The sequence below is a fragment of the Crinia signifera genome, chromosome 7, assembly GCF_055691185.1.
Source record: "Crinia signifera chromosome 7, ASM5569118v1, whole genome shotgun sequence".
Lineage (NCBI taxonomy): Eukaryota > Metazoa > Chordata > Amphibia > Anura > Myobatrachidae > Crinia > Crinia signifera.
In genome coordinates this window covers 95707416-95726708 of record NC_139223.1, presented here as the reverse complement: position 1 = coordinate 95726708, position 19293 = coordinate 95707416, and the positions used below count along the sequence as shown (strand labels likewise).

The window sequence follows — 19293 nt, the reverse complement described above, 5'->3', positions numbered from 1 at the left end:
GCAAAGATGAAGAAAGCCCCATCTGTATCAAACCACTAACCAGGATTATTACGCATTTATCCCAGGACCTTTCCAATCAATTTTGACAGAGGAATAAACTATCGTGTTCTAGAGGGCGGAAGCTTGTAATACGCGCTTCCGCTGCTTGGTGAATGTTTGCAGAACCCTTTGGCATCAGTATTACCTTCGACCTTGTGGGAGAAGATAGCTATTCAATCTTTCGCATATTTTTGTGATGGCTGATAAACACAAAAAACCTGCTGCTGTTTAGTTTTTCCTTTTGCTTACCAGCAAGTTTACAAATGGTTCTTCCTATTCAAACATGGTGAAATATCAATTGATGATCAACCTCATTCCGGACTTCCTCTGACCACCCAAACTGAAGAAATTGTGATCTTTGTTAAACCATTCTGAAAGATTGAGGTCAGACCATTGATATAAAGTGATGGGTGGTGGTCAAAAAGATAACATATTTTCACAAATATTACATAGTTCATTTGTCAGATGCATGTATAAAATTGTATCAAGCAGAGCCCACATTAAAACACCTACAGTATACCTATAAATGTGTGATGATGGTTTAAGAGAATTTTATTCCATACTTAAAAAGTCCACAGATTGCTCATGGCACTGATAACTTGAACTGATTAGCTAACTGTACATAGAAAACTTATATGTGAATATCAAATGTACAGATGTATCTATGCTCATCATTGCTGCTCCAATTGCCACGTGCGACAACTGTGGATATTATGCAATCTCATTGCCGTGCACATGCCTCTAATTTGCTCCCGTGGCTCATAGAAGAGCATTGAGCAGGGATAGTTCAGCTTCATCTCACGCTGCAATTGTGACATTGGCGCAGCGGCTATGGCGCAGCAATGATGAGCGTGGCTACATCTGAATTGTTGAAAATGATCAAGTTAAAAAAATCACTCGTACCAATGTGCAATCACCTCATTAGCAAATGAGACATCTAGCTGACCACATCTGTATCTATGGAAAGTGAAAATAACTATATTCATGGCTTGATGGATCTGGACTGCACTTCATAAACATACCATTCATTATCTAACTTAAAAAATGCTATGTATATCGTAGATAAAATTCAGTCATCTGTGTCTGTCCGTCACTTATTTTGGTGCCCCTGCAGCAATTGGTATGAAACCAATGCGAGGTGGTCCAGTTGGATCCAGGCCAAATTTTAGGGAGATTAGGGTCCCACTCAAACCTTCTGTTGGTGTATACTGACTAGAACTTTGACCTGTGGAACCTGTGCTGGGCTTTTCAGAGTGGACACATTGCATCCCTGAAGACATACTAGGTGGGTTGAAGTTGATCAGACCTTGCAGTGAAAATGTACTGGGCAGAACTGTGAACAGAAAGCTTGGAACAAAACTTTAATGAAAAGTAATAAATGTCATATGACCATAATTCAATTACATGAAATAACCATAATGACAGAAATGGAGGTGGGAAGATAAAACGGTACTTGTTTCCTAGCACGGCGCCAGCGATAGAAATTATATCCATCGGGACCCCTAAAAATTGCGTCCATCGCATGCAACCGAATCGCATGCCATGCGATGGATGCGATTTTTACATTGGAATTCATGTAAAATGGTCCCTGATACCCGATTTTACATTGGCCCCAATGTTAAATGCCCCCAGACCCAATTTTCATTGTTTCCCAACCCTGATGGGTCAAATGCTCCCCCATTGTTAATGCCACCCCACGATGAACGCCAACCCGAAGCGTGTCGAGCGCAGCGAGCCCCCGAGGGGCGGCGGTACGCGTCCTCCGACCTTTTCATACCCCCACTATCCACGTCGGCGTGGAGTTGATTTTATATAGTGCTGCGAGCGCAGCGAGGGGACGCGCATTACTTCACAGGTATTACACGTCTACTCGTGGGGCTCGCTGCGCTCGCCACGCTTCGGGCTCGCTGTGCTTGCCACACTATATGCAATCAACTCAACGCCAACGTGGATAGTAATGGTATGAAAAGGTCGGAGGACGAGTACCGCCGCCCCTCGCCCAATTGTTAATGCCACCCCACGATGAACGCCAACCCGAAGCGTGGCGAGCACAGCGAGCCCGTGAGGGGCGGCGGTTAGCGTCCTCCGACCTTTTCATACCCCCACTATCCACGTCGGCGTGGAGTTGATTTTATATAGTGCTGCGAGCCACCGAGACCGAAGCGTGGGGACGCGGAATACTTCACAGGTATTACGCGTCCCCTCGCGGGGCTCGCTGCGCTCACCACGCTTCGGGCTCGCTGCGCTCGCAACACTATATAAAGTCAACTCCGCGCTGACGTGGATAGTGGGGGTGTGAAAAGGTCGGAGGACGCGTACCGCCGCCCCACGCAGGCTCGCTGCGCTCGTCACGCTTCGGGTTGGCGTTCATCGTGGGGTGGCTGGGGCATTTGTCATGTAAAATACCCATAAGGGTGGCTATACAATGAAAAATCGGGTCCATTGGCCCATTTTAGATTGTTCCCTATGTAAAATCGTGTCCATCGGTCGCGTCGCATGCCTTAACTTAAGGCATGCGATGGACGCGATTTTTTAATTGTCGGGGAAAAGGCTAAAAATAGCCCTAAAATCGCGTCGGTTGCGTCCATCGCATACCTTAAGTTAAGGTATGCGATCACCTACGATGGGCGCCGTGCTAGGAAACAAGTACCGATAAAACGAATGTTGTGCACCAAAAAGCCTATTAATATCAATATTGAGTACAAAATGAAAACTATAAACCCGTTTTGCTATAGAAAAGTAATTATTAAACTGAACAGAAAGAAAAGCTGGGGTTCGGGCTACCATAAAAAACAAAAACACTGGGAAGCCACCTCAATGGGTGTGATATCTACGTCCAACTCATTATTACGGTAACTTAGAAACCTGTGCAATGCCAGGTACTGTACTTAGTATTCTGTGTGAACAGTTACTGTAGCAGTATGATGTCAAAAATATGTTCTCACTGCTACTGTAGTAATACTATATCATTTCAGAAGTCTGTGAAAATACACAATTTTAATCTATTTAACATCAATTTATATAAGGAAAATGTAACTTCATAGAAGGAACAGATTGTATATTTTTATTTAAGTTGGTTTAAGAAGTACTTTTTTACCTTTTTATACTGTACACTTTTTAGTTCTTTATATTCATGTTTTTCTATTTTTTTAAAATATCTCCTTTAGCTTATTTACATTATAGACTGCTGAAACAGAGATCTGAAATTTAAACTGCAAAACTAAAAGAAGTCCTAATTAATACAACTTATTATTTTAATACTTTAATATTACTTTTGTTGAATTAGAGTGTTTACCACTACAAAGTAAGTGTTCTTCTCTAAATATGTTTGACACACCCCCTAAAATACTTGGGCTAAATGTAGTAGCCTCAAAGTACCATACACGGTGCAAAGGTGCCGAGCGATGCTAATGCGATGCGCCCTCCCACGGCATCACATCTCACAGCACATAAGTAACGTTTGTGCTTTTTAAAATAGTTTCGGATCGCATCGCATTGCATGCAAATCGCTTGTGATACGATCTAGTTCAAAACGCACTGAAATATTTTACAGTGTATGGGGCACCTTCAGAGTTTCTGGATTTTTTTTTTTTTAACAGCGATAAGTTACACCAAGCTGAATTTGCTTTGTAAAAGATTGCTTTTATAAAAACAGGCAGATTTTCTCTGAGGCTTATATTTAGTCCCATGTCTGACTTCTATATAGTTCACTCTCCTGTGCTGATTAAAATATATAGTTAACCCCTTCCCGACATTTGACGTATATATACGTCATGGCCGGGATGTACTTCCCGACACATGACGTATATATACGTCATGACTTTAAACTGTCCCCGCGTCTATAGACGCGGTGACAGTTTAAACATGTCTGCTGTCCCTGACAGCAGACATGTCCCAGCATGTCCAGGGGGGGCGGCGATGCCTCCCCCCCGTCGGCGATCGCTGTGATTGGCTGTTCAATGTGAACAGCCAATCGCAGCGTTTTCCTGTGTTACCGGCGAATATGACGCTCGGTAACACAGGTGTCAATCACCGCCGGGTGGGAGGGGGCGTGAGGGGGTCACCGGTGATGACCACACCTCACCCCACCTGCCCCCAAGGCTGTGATTGGTCCATCGGACCGACGGACCAATCACAGCCATAGCGCGTTATTTAAACTAACGGTGACTGCGCTGCAGACGCCATTCCGGTCTGGAATTGCGTGCAGAGCGGTCACCGGCCAATCTGTCGTGATATACATACCTGATCCTTGCCTGATACTTGCCTGATACTTACCTGATCACCGCTGGTAGCGTGCTGCCAGCAGCTGGATGCTTACTGGATCTTGTCACTTCCTGTGTGCTGCTGCTGCAGTGTCATAGAGTGTCATAGAGTGTCATAGAGTGTCAGAGATAGTCAGAGATAGTCAGAGATAGTCAGAGATAGTCAGAGATAGTCAGAGATAGTCAGAGATAGTCAGAGATAGTCAGAGATAGTCAGAGATAGTCAGAGATAGTCAGAGATAGTGACAGAGTGATAGAGAGTGCTATATTTTGTGTCTGCTGCACCCTTTTGTGCTGATCAGTATATCTGTGCTGATCAGCAACTTTTTGGGGGTGCAGGGGTTATTTTTTTTATATATATACCTGTCAGTTGCACCAAAGCTTGTGCTGCCTGTGCAACTGACTGCTGCCCCCCCTTTTGTGCTGATCAGTATAAATTAACTGATCAGCAACTTTTTGGGGGTCCAGGGTTTGTTTTTTTATATATACCCTGTCAGGTTGCACCCACAGTTGTGTGCCTGCTGCCCCTCACTGCTAATCAGTGTTGCATCACTGCATCACTGATCTGCAGGTTTTTTTTTTTTTTGGAGAGTGCAGTGGGGTTTTGTTTTTACACCCACGTTGCTTTTGTGGGTGTCCTGTGGCCGCTGAGTGCTGATCAGTGACGTACATCACTGAACAGCATTTTTGGCACAGGGTTGATATAATTTTTTTTCTGCAGTTTTTTTAAATTGTTTTTTTTTTGGAGAGTGCTGTGGTTTATTTTTTTTAAATTGTTTTTACACCCACGTTGCTTTTGTGGGTGTCATGTGGCCGCTGAGCGCTGATCAGTGACGTACATCACTGAACAGCATTTTTGGCACAGGGTTGATATAATTTTTTTTCTGCAGTTTTTTTAAATTGTTTTTTTTTTTGGAGAGTGCTGTGGTTTATTTTTTTTAAATTGTTTTTACACCCACGTTGCTTTTGTGGGTGTCCTGTGGCCGCTGAGCAGTGACGTACATCACTGAACAGCATTTTTGGCACAGGGTTGATATAATTTTTTTTTTTTTGGGGATCAAATTCCTGTTGCCTTTGAGCGCTGTTCAGTGACGGACGTTACTGACCAACATCTGTGCTCAATTTTTGGCGCAGGACCTTTTTTTTTTTTTTTTAACCCCTTCAATTTTTTTTTTTTATTGGGATCAAATTCCTGTATAAAGTATTTTTTTTTTCTGCACTACATACACACTACACACTACATACCCCCCGTGTTGAAATAAAGTTTGTACCCCCCCTACACTATACACGTGTTGAAACATTACACTTACAGAAACACAAAAATAAAAATGGCATCCCAAATGTCATCCCAGTCATCCAGAAGAATGTATTCAGCGGAGGAGGCATATGCCATGCTTGCCTCTGACTCTGACACAGCCAGTGATGCAAGCGGGGAATTTGAAGGATTCGTCTTAAGCTCCTCTTCCTCCACTAGTGATGAGGGACCCCCTCAAAGACGCCCCCGTAGAGCAGCTGAGACCCCCCCCCCAAATGATTGATCCCGTATGTACCCCACCACCAGACAATTTTGAGCCCCAGGTTCCTGAGTTTTTGGCCACCCCAGGAATCCAATTTGATTCAACAGGTCTCAGAGAAATTGACTTTTTCAAATTATTTTTTTATAAATTTAATGGTGGACCAAAGTAATTTATATGCCCAGCAGTTTATTGCTCAAAACCCCACGTCATCATTTGCTAGGTGGACCCCTGTAGATGCAGTAGAGATGATGACGTTTTGGGGTCTGGTGTTACATATGGGCATAGTAAAAAAGCCAGAAATTAGGCAATATTGGAGTACAGATGTTCTGTACAGCACCCCACTTTACCGTATGGCCATGGCTCGGACTCGTTTTGAGACAATCCTTAAATTTTTACATTACACCGATAATGCACAGTGCCCACCCAGAGATGATCCCACCTTTGACCGGCTATTCAAAGTCAGGCCAGTCATTGATCATTTCAGTGCCAAATTTGCTGAGATGTACATCCCTGAAAAATTTATTTGTATCGACGAGTCCCTTATACATTTTAAAGGAAGGGTTAAATTCCGCCAGTACCTTCCCAATAAGAGGGCAAGGTATGGCATAAAAATGTATAAGCTGTGTGAAAGCACCTCAGGGTACACCCACAGGTTTAGGGTATATGAAGGGAAGGACTCAAGAATAGAACCGCCAGAATGCCCCCCCTCCCTCGTAGGTGTTAGTGGAAAAATTGTCTGGGATTTAGTGCACCCCTTCCTGGATAAAGGTTATCACCTCTATGTGGATAACTTTTACACTAGCATCCCCCTGTTTAAGGCCCTTGGTTCAAGAGGTACAGCAGCTTGCGGTACTGTGCGCAAGAACCAAAGAGGCCTCCCAAAAACGCACGTTGCCCAATTACTGAGAAGGGGTGAAAGCAGGGGAATATGCACCGAAAATATGTTGTTGGTCAAATATAAGGACAAGAGGGATGTCCTTATACTGACAACAATTCACTGAGACAGTACCACCTCCGTCCCTGTACGAGGTACCAGTACCCACACCTCAAAACCTAATTGTATCCTAGATTACAATAAGTACATGGGCGGAGTGGATCTTTCAGATCAGGTACTGAAGCCGTACAGTCCCCTGCGGAAAACAAAAATCTGGTACAAGAAGCTGGCCGTGTATATCATCCAGATGGCACTGTATAACGCTTACGTGCTATTCCGTTCTACCAGCCAGAGGGGGACATTTATGCACTTTCAAGAGGAAGTCATAAAGGGCCTAATATTTGGGAACCAGCAGGCAGAGGGCCCCAGTACTTCTAGTACTGGCCCCCGTATTGTACCAGGGCAGCATTTTCCTAACGAAATCCCACTGCAAAAAAGGGCAGGACACAAAAAAGGTGCAAAGTTTGCTATAAAAAGGGAATAAGAAAGGATACTATTTTCCACTGTGAAACTTGCCCCGACAAACCCGGCCTATGTATAAAGGAGTGTTTTAAAATATACCACACATCTATGGATTATTAGGTTCATCATTTCACCGTGCTTCGGGGGTCTTGCTAATGCCACATAGCACCCACCATTCATTCCACCAGAATCTGAGCTGCAAAATCCAAAAATCACTCCTTCCCTTCTGAAGCCTGCCATGCACCCAAATGGTATTTTTTGGTCACATGTGAGGCATTGCCGTACTCGGGAGAAATTGGGGCACAGATTTTGGGGTGCTTTGTCTCCTTCATTCCTTGTGAAAATGAAAAATTTTGAGCCAGAACTGCATTTTTGTGTAAAAAATGTAATTTTTCATTTTCACAGCCCAGTTGTATCACAATTGGTGAAACCCCTGGGGGTTTGAAATGTACACTATACCCCTAGATGAATTCCCTGAGGGGTGTAGTTTGCAAAATGGGTTCACTTGTGGGGGGGTTCCTAACTTTTAGCATCTTATGGTGCCTAGAAACCTACATGGTGCCTAAAAAATAATCTCATAAAAAGGAGGCTCCAAAATCAAGTAGGTGCTCCTTCTATTCTGAAGCCTGTGGTTTGGTCAACGTGCACACTAGGGCCACATATAGGATATTTATGAAAACAAAAGAATTGGGGGAATCAATTTTTAGTCACATTTCTCTAGTAAAATCTACTGTGTTCCTTAGAAAAATGTATTAAAATTGAAAATCTGCAAAAAAAATTAAATTTTTAAATTTCACCTACACTTTGTTTTAATTCCTGTGAAACACCTAAAGGGTTAACAAACTTCCAAAATGCTGTTTTGAATACTGTGAGGGGTGCAGTTTTTGAAATGGCATCATTTATGGGGGTGTCTCACATACAAGTCCCTCAAAGTCACATCAGAACTGAACTGGTCCCTAAAAAAATCAGTGTTTGAAATTTTCTTGAAAATTTGAGAATTTGCTATTCATATTTTAAGCCTCCTAGTGTCCAAAAAAATTAAAAGGAGGTTGAAATAATGATGGCAACATAAAGTAGACATATGGTCTTTGTTAGTTATTAACTATTTTGAGTGGTATGATTATTTGTCTCACAAGCAGAAAATTTAACATTTTGAAAATTGCTAAATTTTCCATTTTTTTACGACATTTTGGTATTTTTCACAAAAAAACACAGACTGTATCGACCCAAATTTACCACTAACTTGAAGTACAATGTGTCACGAGAAAACAATCTCAAAATCACTGGGATAAGTAAAAGCAAAAAAAAGTTATCCCCACTTAACCCCTTCCTGACAGAGCCAGTTTTTGCGTTCCTGACAGAGCCCTTTTTTTCAAATCTGACATGTATCACTTAAGTGGGGATAACTTTTTTTTGCTTTTACTTATCCCAGTGATTTTGAGATTGTTTTTTCGTGACACATTGTACTTCAAGTTAGTGGTAAATTTTCGTCGATACAGTCTGTGGTTTTTTGTGAAAAATACCAAAATGTCGGAAAAAAATGGAAAATTTTGCAATTTGCAAAATGTTAAATTTTCTGCTTGTGAGACAAATAATCATACCACTCAAAATAGTTAATAACTAACATAGACCATATGTCTATTTTATGTTTCCATCATTATTTCAACTTCCTTTTAATTTTTTTGGACACTAGGAGGCTTACAATATGAATAGCAAATTCTCAAATTTTCAAGAAAATTTCAAACACTGATTTTTTTAGGGACCAGTTCAGTTCTGATGTGACTTTGAGGGACTTGTATGTGAGACACCCCCATAAATGATACCATTTCAAAAACTGCACCCCTCACAGTATTCAAAACAGCATTTTGGAAGTTTGTTAACCCTTTAGGTGTTTCACAGGAATTAAAACAAAGTGTAGGTGAAATTTAAAAATTTCATTTTTTTTGCAGATTTGCAATTTTAATAAATTTTTCTAAGGAACACAGTACATTTTACTAGAGAAATGTGACTAAAAATTGATTCCCCCAATTCTTTTGTTTTCATAAATATCCTATATGTGGCCCTAGTGTGCACGTTGACCAAACCACAGGCTTCATAATAGAAGGAGCACCTACTTGATTTTGGAGCCTCCTTTTTATGAGATTATTTTTTAGGCACCATGTAGGTTTCTAGGCACCATAAGATGCTAAAAGTTAGGAACCCCCCCACAAGTGACCCCATTTTGCAAACTACACCCCTCAGGGAATTCATCTAGGGGTATAGTGTACATTTCAAACCCCCAGGGGTTTCACCAATTGTGGTACAACTGGGCAGTGAAAATGAAAAATTATTTTTTTTACACAAAAATGCAGTTCTGGCTCCAAATTTGTCATTTTCACAAGGAATGAAGGAGACCAAGCACCCCAAAATCTGTGCCCCAATTTCTCCCGAGTACGGCAATGCCTCACATGTGACCAAAAAATACCATTTGGGTGCATGGCAGGACTCAGAAAGGAAGGAGTGATTTTTGGATTTTGCAGCTCAGATTCTGGTGGAATGTTGGTGGGTGCTATGTCGCATTAGCAAGACCCCCCAAGCACCAATACAGTGGAACTCCCCCACAAGTGACCCCATTTTGCAAACTACACCCCTCAGGGAATTCATCTAGGGGTATAGTGTACATTTCAAACCCCCAGGGGTTTCACCAATTTTGATACAACTGGGCAGTGAAAATGAAAAATTACATTTTTTTACACAAAAATGCAGTTCTGGCTCAAAATTTTTCATTTTCATAAGGTATGAAGGAGAAAAAGCACCCCAAAATCTGTGCCCCAATTTCTCCCGAGTATGGCAATGCCTCATATGTGACCAAAAAATACCAGTTGGGTGCATGGCAGGACTCAGAAGGGAAGGAGTGATTTTTGGTGGTGGAATGTTGGTGGGTGCTATGTCGCATTAGCAAGACCCCCAAAGCACCAATACAGTGGAACCCCCCCACAAGTGACCCCATTTTGCAAACTACACCCCTCAGGGAATTCATCTAGGGGTATAGTGTACGTTTCAAACCCCCAGGGGTTTCACCAATTTTGATACAACTGGGCTGTGCAAATGCAAAATTACATTTTTTACACAAAAATGCAGTTCTGGCTCAAAATTTTTCATTTTCACAAGGAATGAAGGAGACAAAGCACCCCAAAATCTGTGCCCCAATTTCTCCCGAGTACGGCAATGCCTCACATGTGACCAAAAAATACCATTTGGGTGCATGGCAGGACTCAGAAGGGAAGGAGTGATTTTTGGATTTTGCAGCTCAGATTCTGGTGGAATGTTGGTGGGTGCTTTGTTGCATTAGCAAGACCCCCCAAGCACCAATACAGTGGAACCCCCCCACAAGTGACCCCATTTTGCAAACTACACCCTTCAGGGAATTCATCTAGGGGTATAGTGTACATTTCAAACCCCCAGGGGTTTCACCAATTTTGATACAACTGGGCAGTGAAAATGAAAAATTAAATTTTTTTACACAAAAATGCAGTTCTGGCTCAAAATTTTTCATTTTCAGAAGGTATGAAGGAGAAAAAGCACCCCAAAATCTGTGCCCCAATTTCTCCCGAGTATGGCAATGCCTCATATGTGACCAAAAAATACCAGTTGGGTGCATGGCAGGACTCAGAAGGGAAGGAGTGATTTTTGGTGGTGGAATGTTGGTGGGTGCTATGTCGCATTAGCAAGACCCCCCAAGCACCAATACAGTGGAACCCCCCCACAAGTGACCCCATTTTGCAAACTACACCCCTCAGGGAATTCATCTAGGGGTATAGTGTACATTTCAAACCCCCAGGGGTTTCACCAATTTTGATACAACTGGGCAGTGAAAATGAAAAATTACATTTTTTTACACAAAAATGCAGTTCTGGCTCAAAATTTTTCATTTTCAGAAGGTATGAAGGAGAAAAAGCACCCCAAAATCTGTGCCCCAATTTCTCCCGAGTACGGCAATGCCTCACATGTGACCGAAAAATACCAGTTGGGTGCATGGCAGGACTCAGAAGGGAAGGAGTGATTTTTGGATTTTGCGGCTCAGATTCTGGTGGAATGAATGGTGGGTGCTATGTGGCATTAGCAAGACCCCCGAAGCACGGTGAAATTATGAACCTAATAATCCATAGATGTGTGGTATATTTTAAAACACTCCTTTATACATAGGCCGGGTTTGTCGGGGCAAGTGTTACACTGGAAAATAGTTTGCTTTCTTATTCCCTTTTTATAGCAAACTTTGCACCTTTTTTGTGTCCTGCCCTTTTTTCCAGTGGAGGGGATTTCATCAGGAAAATGCTGCCCTGGTACAATACGGGGGCCAGTACTAGAAGTACTGGGGCCCTCTGCCTGCTGGTTCCCAAATATTAGGCCCTTTATGACTTCCTCTTGAAAGTGCATAAATGTCCCCCTCTGGCCGGTAGAACGGAATAGCACGTAAGCGTTATACAGTGCCATCTGGATGATATACACGGCCAGCTTCTTGTACCAGATTTTTGTTTTTCGCAGGGCACTGTACGGCTTCAGTACCTGATCTGAAAGATCCACTCCGCCCATGTACTTATTGTAATCCAGGATACAATTAGGTTTGGAGGTGTGGGTACTGGTACCTCGTACAGGGACGGAGGTGGTACTGTCTCCGTGAATTGTTGTCAGTATAAGGACATCCCTCTTGTCCTTATATTTGACCAACAACATATTTTCGGTGCATATTCCCCTGCTTTCACCCCTTCTCATTACTTGGGCAATGTGCGTTTTTGGGAGGCCTCTTTGGTTCTTGCGCACAGTACCGCAAGCTGCTGTACCTCTTGAACCAAGGGCCTTAAACAGGGGGATGCTAGTGTAAAAGTTATCCACATAGAGGTGATAACCTTTATCCAGGAAGGGGTGCACTAAATCCCAGACAATTTTTCCACTAACACCTACGAGGGAGGGGGGGCATTCTGGCGGTTTAATTCTTGAATCCTTCCCTTCATATACCCTAAACCTGTGGGTGTACCCTGAGGTGCTTTCACACAGCTTATACATTTTTATGCCATACCTTGCCCTCTTACTGGGAAGGTACTGGCGGAATTTAACCCTTCCTTTAAAATGTATAAGGGACTCGTCAATACAAATAAATTTTTCAGGGATGTACATCTCTGCAAATTTGGCACTGAAATGATCAATGACCGGCCTGACTTTGAATAGCCGGTCAAAGGTGGGATTATCTCTGGGAGGGCACTGTGCATTATCGTTGTAATGCAAAAATTTAAGGATCGCCTCAAATCGAGCCCGGGGCATGGCCATACGGTAAAATGGGGTGCTGTACAGAACATCTGTACTCCAATATTGCCTAATTTCTGGCTTTTTTACTATGCCCATATGAAACACCAGACCCCCAAACGTCATCATCTCTACTGCATCTACAGGGGTCCACCTAGCAAATGATGACGTGGGGTTTTGAGCAATAAACTGCTGGGCATATAAATTAGTTTGGTCCACCATTAAATTTATAAAATCATCAGAGAAAAATAATTTGAAAGTCAATTTCTCTGAGACCTGTGGAATCAAATTGGATTCCTGGCATGGCCAAAAACTCAGGAACCTGGGGCTCAAAATTGTCTGGTGGTGGGGTCCATACGAGATCAATTATTGGGGGGGGGGTCTCAGCTGCTCTACGGGGGCGTCTTTGAGGGGGTCCCTCATCACTAGAGGAGGAAGAGGAGCTTAAGATGAATCCTTCAAATTCCCCGCTTGCCTCACTGGCTGTGTCAGAATCAGAGGCAAGCATGGCATATGCCTCCTCCGCTGAATACATTCTTCTGGATGACATTTGGGATGACATTTGGGATGCCATTTTTATTTTTGTGTTACTGGTAGTGAAATGTTTCAACACGTGTATAGTGTAGGGGGGGGTACAAACTTTATTTCAACCCGGGGGGTATGTAGTGTGTAGTGTGTATGTAGTGCAGAAAAAGTGATGTACGTCACTGATCAGTGCACAGTGGCCACAGGACACCCACAAAATCACAGTGTGTGTAAAAAAAAAAATTAAAAAAAGACCCCACAGCAGCCTCAAAAAAAAAAAAGTGACGCAACACTGATTACCAGTGAGGGGCAGCAGGTGCACAACCTTTGGTGCAACTGACAGTGCAACTGGCAGCAACTGACAGGTATATATATAAAAAAAAAAACCTTGCGCCCCCAAAAAGTTGCTGATCAGCACAGATATACTGATCAGCACAAAAGGGGGGGGGGGGGTAGCAGACACAAAATATACACTCTCTATCACTCTCTGTCACTATCTCTCTCTATCTATCACTATCTATCACTATCTATCACTATCTTTCACTATCTATCACTATCTATCACTATCTATCACTCTAGGACACTGCAGCAGCAGCACTGACAGTTATATGTATAAAAAAAAACCTGCACCCCCAAAAAGGGGGGGTAGCAGACACAAAATATACACTCTCTATCACTCTCTGTCACTATCTCTCTCTATCTCTCTATCTATCACTATCTATCACTATCTATCACTCTATGACACTGCAGCAGCAGCACTGACAGTTATTTATATATAAAAAACCCCTGCACCCCCAAAAAGGGGGGGTAGCAGACACAAAATATAGCTCTCTCTATCTCTCTATCACACTGCAGCAGCAGCAGGAAGTCCCAAGAAGTCAGATCCAGGAAGCGTCCAGCACGCTACAAGCAGTGATCAGGTGATCAGGTAAGGTATTTGCAAGGATCAGGTAAGTATTAGCAAGGATCAGGTCAGTATCATGGCAGATAGGCACGGTGACCGCTCTGCACGCTATTCCAGACCGGAATGGCGTCTGCAGCGCAGTCACCGTTAGTTTAAATGTCGCGCCTTGGCTGTGATTGGTCCGTGGGTCCCACGGACCAATCACAGCCTTGGGGGCAGGTGGGGTGAGGGTGGAGTGAGGTGTCATCGTCACCGATGACCCCCTCATGCCCCCTGACGACCGGCGGTGATTGACACCTGTGTTACCGAGTCTGATTCGCTGGTAACACAGGAAAACGCTGTGAATGGCTGTTCACACTGAACAGCCAATCACAGCGATCGCCGACGGGGGGGCGGCATCGCAGCCCCCCCTGGGCATGCAGGGACATGTCTGCTGTCAGGGACAGCAGACATCGTCCCTCTGTCACTGCGTCTCGAGACGCAGTGACAGTTTAAAGTCATGACGTACATTTATGCCATGTGTCGGGAAGTACATCCCGGCCATGACGTAAATGTACGTCAAATGTCGGGAAGGGGTTAAGTGATACATGTCAGATTTGAAAAAAAGGGCTCTGTCAGGAAGGCAAAAACAGGCTGCGGCGGGAAGGGGTTAACTCTCCTGTGGTAAATTTATCCTTGCCTATTTCAGCATGGATTGCTAATTTGAGAATTTGCAAAAAGCGCAATTATGGAATTACTGCATGCGCTTACCGTTTACATTGTGTATGCGCGAGGGGAAGTAGCAACTGATACACATGGATTGTAAATTCAATGTAACTGCAGTTTGACTGCCAGGAATCTAGCATTTCTGGGCGATAACCAGCTGTTTACAAATTGTGACTGCATATTTTTGCAGATGTGAATATGGAAGAATCAGCAACTGCGCAAACATATCAGCCACCTCTGAATCAGGCTCATAGGCACTATGCTGCTTATACTTCCCACAACAGGTTTTGTTTTACTGACCGCGCTTACACACATAAAGAGTTGCTTTGAATGTGCAACCTCTTACACTGCCCAAGAATACAAGCAATTTTGTATTGAAAAACTTAAATGAAGGGAAAGTTTATTAAAGACAACGTGCCAGACACATTGTACTATTCCTTCTGTGGAAGAGAAGTTGGCATTGTTATTGGACCTACTGTATAAGTCAGGTAGCAGCTGATAACCATGGAAAACATGGAACCACGTTCTCAGGGTGGCATTTTAACACAGCAGGAGGTGGCTGTGCTCCGGAAGAATAACCCAATAGCATCTGCACCACCATTTCAGACAATTAAACCCCACACATTACGTCCAGGGGCTTCTCAGGATGTAGTTGGTGCTGTGTGGAGCCTATGTGCAAGTACAGAACAGCCCGGCCTTACAGTCTGTGGGTGTTGGACCAGGCTGATACTGTATATAGCAGCTGCAGAGGGCGCTCTTCACAGCAGTCCGGTAATGTCATCAAATCAGTGGCATGCTTCTGAGACCTCAGATGTCACTTCAAGTGTATTTTTTTTTGGTCGTGCTCTACCAGTGAATGCCCAGAGATCTTCTGGTAGATCACCTTTTGACCAGGTCTGGCTTAGAATATCCATTCTAATGCAATAGTTTGAATCCTGTGTATGAATGCTCACATGAGAAATAAGGACAACAGTAAGAGGGACAGTGGATCAGAAGGTCTAAAAAGTACCTTAATCACTACAGAGAAGAAAACACTGCAATTACAATTACACCTCATTGTTACAGATACAAATTGGTAACCGCAACTTTTCAGATTAGTGATCCATGCTGAATTAGGCCCCTAGTTCTGTAGACTGGTATACATTCATTAAATATCTTCATTATATATAAAGTGCCATAAAACTCTAAGGCGTTGGGTAATCCATATAACCTATCATACTGTACATGACCACTAAACAAAAAAGTGCTAAAGAAAGGTTTAAACATGTATGCAGTATAAAAGAGAGCATAACATTCTAGTTATCCTTTTTTTGTGTGTTTTCTTTTACAGGGAAATGCAGAGGGTGGAGCTGTGACTTTGTTGGTAGTTACCATAGATACAAGGCTACGGACTCCTCCTTCTCTGAAGATGGCTCCCTTCTTGCTGTTAGCTTTGAAGAAATAATTACAATTTGGGATTCCAGTAATTGGGACTTAAAACAAACGCTCTGTCAACCACCTGGGAAAATAAGGTACAGTAGGTTAGATCTTCCTTGGTTCAAATACTTGCATGTAATTGCTGACTGCTTTTCAAATTGCTGCACAAACCGTTTTCTCAAAATGTCCTTCATGAAAACCTGTTCAATGTTTGGTTGCAGCAAATAATACCGCCTATTACAGTGGCAGTGCCTTAGTATGAGTTCACCGATTTATGGAGCAGGTACCGTATATTAAGCACAAAACAAAAATGGCTAGGACTTTGAAGGTGATTAAACTGCTTTCTTTCTCCTTCATCCACCAGGTGTCACTGGAGTTACACTGGGGAATAGAAGGCGACCACAGTGAGCATGGGCACTTTAAATATAAAATTAGTGTGGCCAACTCCTCCCCTTCTACTTCACCTCTCAGGCAGTCTTAGTTTGTGGCCGCAAGAGAGCAGGTCACACTTGTGCTCACTCCTCATTTTTATAATTAACTAAAGCAGCACGTTTTTTTCTTCATAATGACAGGCAGATAGTTGCTGCTACTAACTGCCTGCTATGAGGGAAGCCTGCTGGAGGGAGCCGGCTGCTGCTACGGTTTGCGCCCGGCTCTGTGGCTGCAGAGGCCACCATCTCTGGAGATGAAACGGGCGCCGCGGTACTCCCCCAGCCACACTGCCAACAGCAGCGCTGCAGCTGGTGAGTATACCCTGCTTAGCTGTTAGCTGCGGAGGTCAGGGCTCTACAAAGGCGGCATAGCAGAGGATTATTTACAATCTAGTGCGATGGAGAAGAGAGCTGCTGAGCGGGGGGCGGAGCTACCGCGTGGTAGCCCGGCTATCCCCAGTGTTTCACTGTGCATGCAGCATCCATTTTCTTTGTACTTTCTTTGTGACAAGCGGCGGTCACGCTGCTGGAGGCTTCCCTGTGTCACTGCACACTCCACCAAAGTTTGCAAAGAACATTCTCCTGGTGACCATCCTGCTATAGATTTACCCAGTCTGTGAGTTAAAGGTGGGGTTTAGAGCTAGGAGAAGACAGTTGGGCTGTGTTAAAAGTAGGGCTATAGCGCTCCCTGTGTGTATAATATATATATATATATATATATATATATATATATATATATATATATATGGAGAGGAAATAACTGGGCACTCGAGGACTCACAGATGCAGGTGAAAAAAAGACCACATTTAATCCATAGAAGGTCTTACAGGCGTCGTCAACGTTTCGGGGGGCGGACCCCCATCGTCAGGACAGTGTGTAGACAGTGTGAAGTACTTCACACTGTCTGCACACTGTCCTGGCGACGGGGGTCCGGCCCTCGAAACGTTGACGACGCCTGTAAGACCTTCTATGGATGAAATTTGGTCTTTTTTTTCACTTGCATCTGTGAGTCCTTGAGTGCCCAGTTATTTCCTCTCCATATTCTGTGGGCAGTGCAACGTTGCTGCCCTCTGCAAGCTACTGACAGCTCGGTTCAGTCCAGAGTGACGGCCCTTCCGGATTATATATATATATATATATATATATATATATATATATATATATATATATATATATATATATATCTCATAGCGCTGTTTAGACCCTGTGGCAGCTTCTACTTTTCACTTTCTCTCCCATCCAGTGTTTCTATCTGGATTTTCTAAACCTACTCTCCCTTGGGTGTGTGGTAGTGTGTAGACTTGTCTGTGTTCCTTTATAGTTGTGATAATGGCAGGGGGAAGCTCCAAAAGGATTGCTTGTAAATCATGTGCTGCAAAATTTACATCTTCCTCAGAAGGGATTTTGTACTGTGATAAATGCACTGTCAATTTCCCTCCTACTCAACCCCTAGTGACCCCCCATTCTGGGCTACACAACTTACATATGTCATGTCATGCTTATCCTCTGAACTCTCAGAGTCTCAGAAGGATAGGAAGACATCTAGAAGCCAGCATAGTCATTTAGCCTCTGCGGTACAAAGCCTCACTAGAGCCTTGGCTCCAGGGCAATCTGAATCTCGCCCTTCTTCCTCAAAATACCCCCCCCCCCCTGTTGCAAATGAAAAGGGCCCCTCCACAACAGGTGGACTCCCCTGATTCTGATGACATGCCAGAATTAGAAGAGGGTGAATTTGCGCCCCCTGAGGAGGTGCAGGAAGGGCTGTCTTTTGACACTCAGGAGCCTGCACAAGCCTCTCAGAGGATTGAGGATTTAATTAAAATAGTCAGGGTTGCTTGTAATGTGATGGACAGAGTGGATACTCCTGCCCGACCCTCCCTTTTTGGTAAAGAGCAAAAACAGTCCTCCAACTTCCCCACTGAGGAAGAATTAGACGACCATGTTAAGGATGCCTGGAGTCATCCAGACAAACGGTTTCAAGCCCCTCGCGGGTTTTTAACAAATTACCCATTTCTGCCAGAAGGTAGAAAGAGGGTAGAAATTCCTACTTCGGTGGATTCCCCTGTGTCACGGCTCTCAAAAAAGACAGTCCTCCCGGTACCAGGGGCTACCACCCTAAAAGACATTTCTGACCGCAAGTTACTTAACCCTGAAAAATATTTTTTCAGCTTCTGGGGTCTTGCAGTGTCCAGCACAAGTTGGATGCTGGGTTAATAAGGCAATAGGTGTAATGGCCTCACAAATCTCTACTGAGATACGTGAGGGTTCAGACACTGCTTACTCAGACACTCCTGTTCAACTATCAGATTCAAGGTGCCTCAACTTTTCTGATGGAAGCATCCTCAGATATATGTATCTTAGCAGCTAGAATTTCTGAGCTATCTATTTTGGCTCGCAGAGCCCTCTGATTGCACCAGTGGCATGCAGATGCCGAATCTAAAAGAGCAGTGGAGGCTTTCGCCTTCAATGGGGAGGTCCTGTTTGGTCCTGAGCTGGATAAAGGGATATCCCAGGTGACAGATGCACCGTAAGTACGGTACGCATAAAAATTGTTCACGGATTCCCACACCCCTGGTGATCCTGTTAAAAAAGAAACCTTTACGCACAAGTTACTTCATGTTTCTCAGTAAGTTTGGTACGCATTACTGGTTCCCGCTATCCTCCAAATAGTTGGATTATCACTATAAGTATAAAACATACGGTTCTTTTTTCATTTATCTGCACGATACCCACAACGAAGGACATCCTGACAGGGACACTTATTAACCACAGATCCCGTCATAAAGAAACCCAGATAGGAGTCCATATACCACTCCAA

General features: G+C 43.5%; 1 protein-coding gene across 1 annotated transcript in view; it reads left to right on the top strand.

Moving 5' to 3' along the window:
• WDR75 (WD repeat domain 75) overlaps positions 1-19293 on the top strand; it is a 334745-nt gene that overhangs the window by 210024 nt on the left and 105428 nt on the right. Inside the window, exon 14 of the mRNA XM_083153502.1 lies at positions 15959-16139. Coding sequence (XP_083009628.1) covers positions 15959-16139 — 181 coding nt within the window. The remainder of the gene's footprint in view (positions 1-15958; positions 16140-19293) is intronic.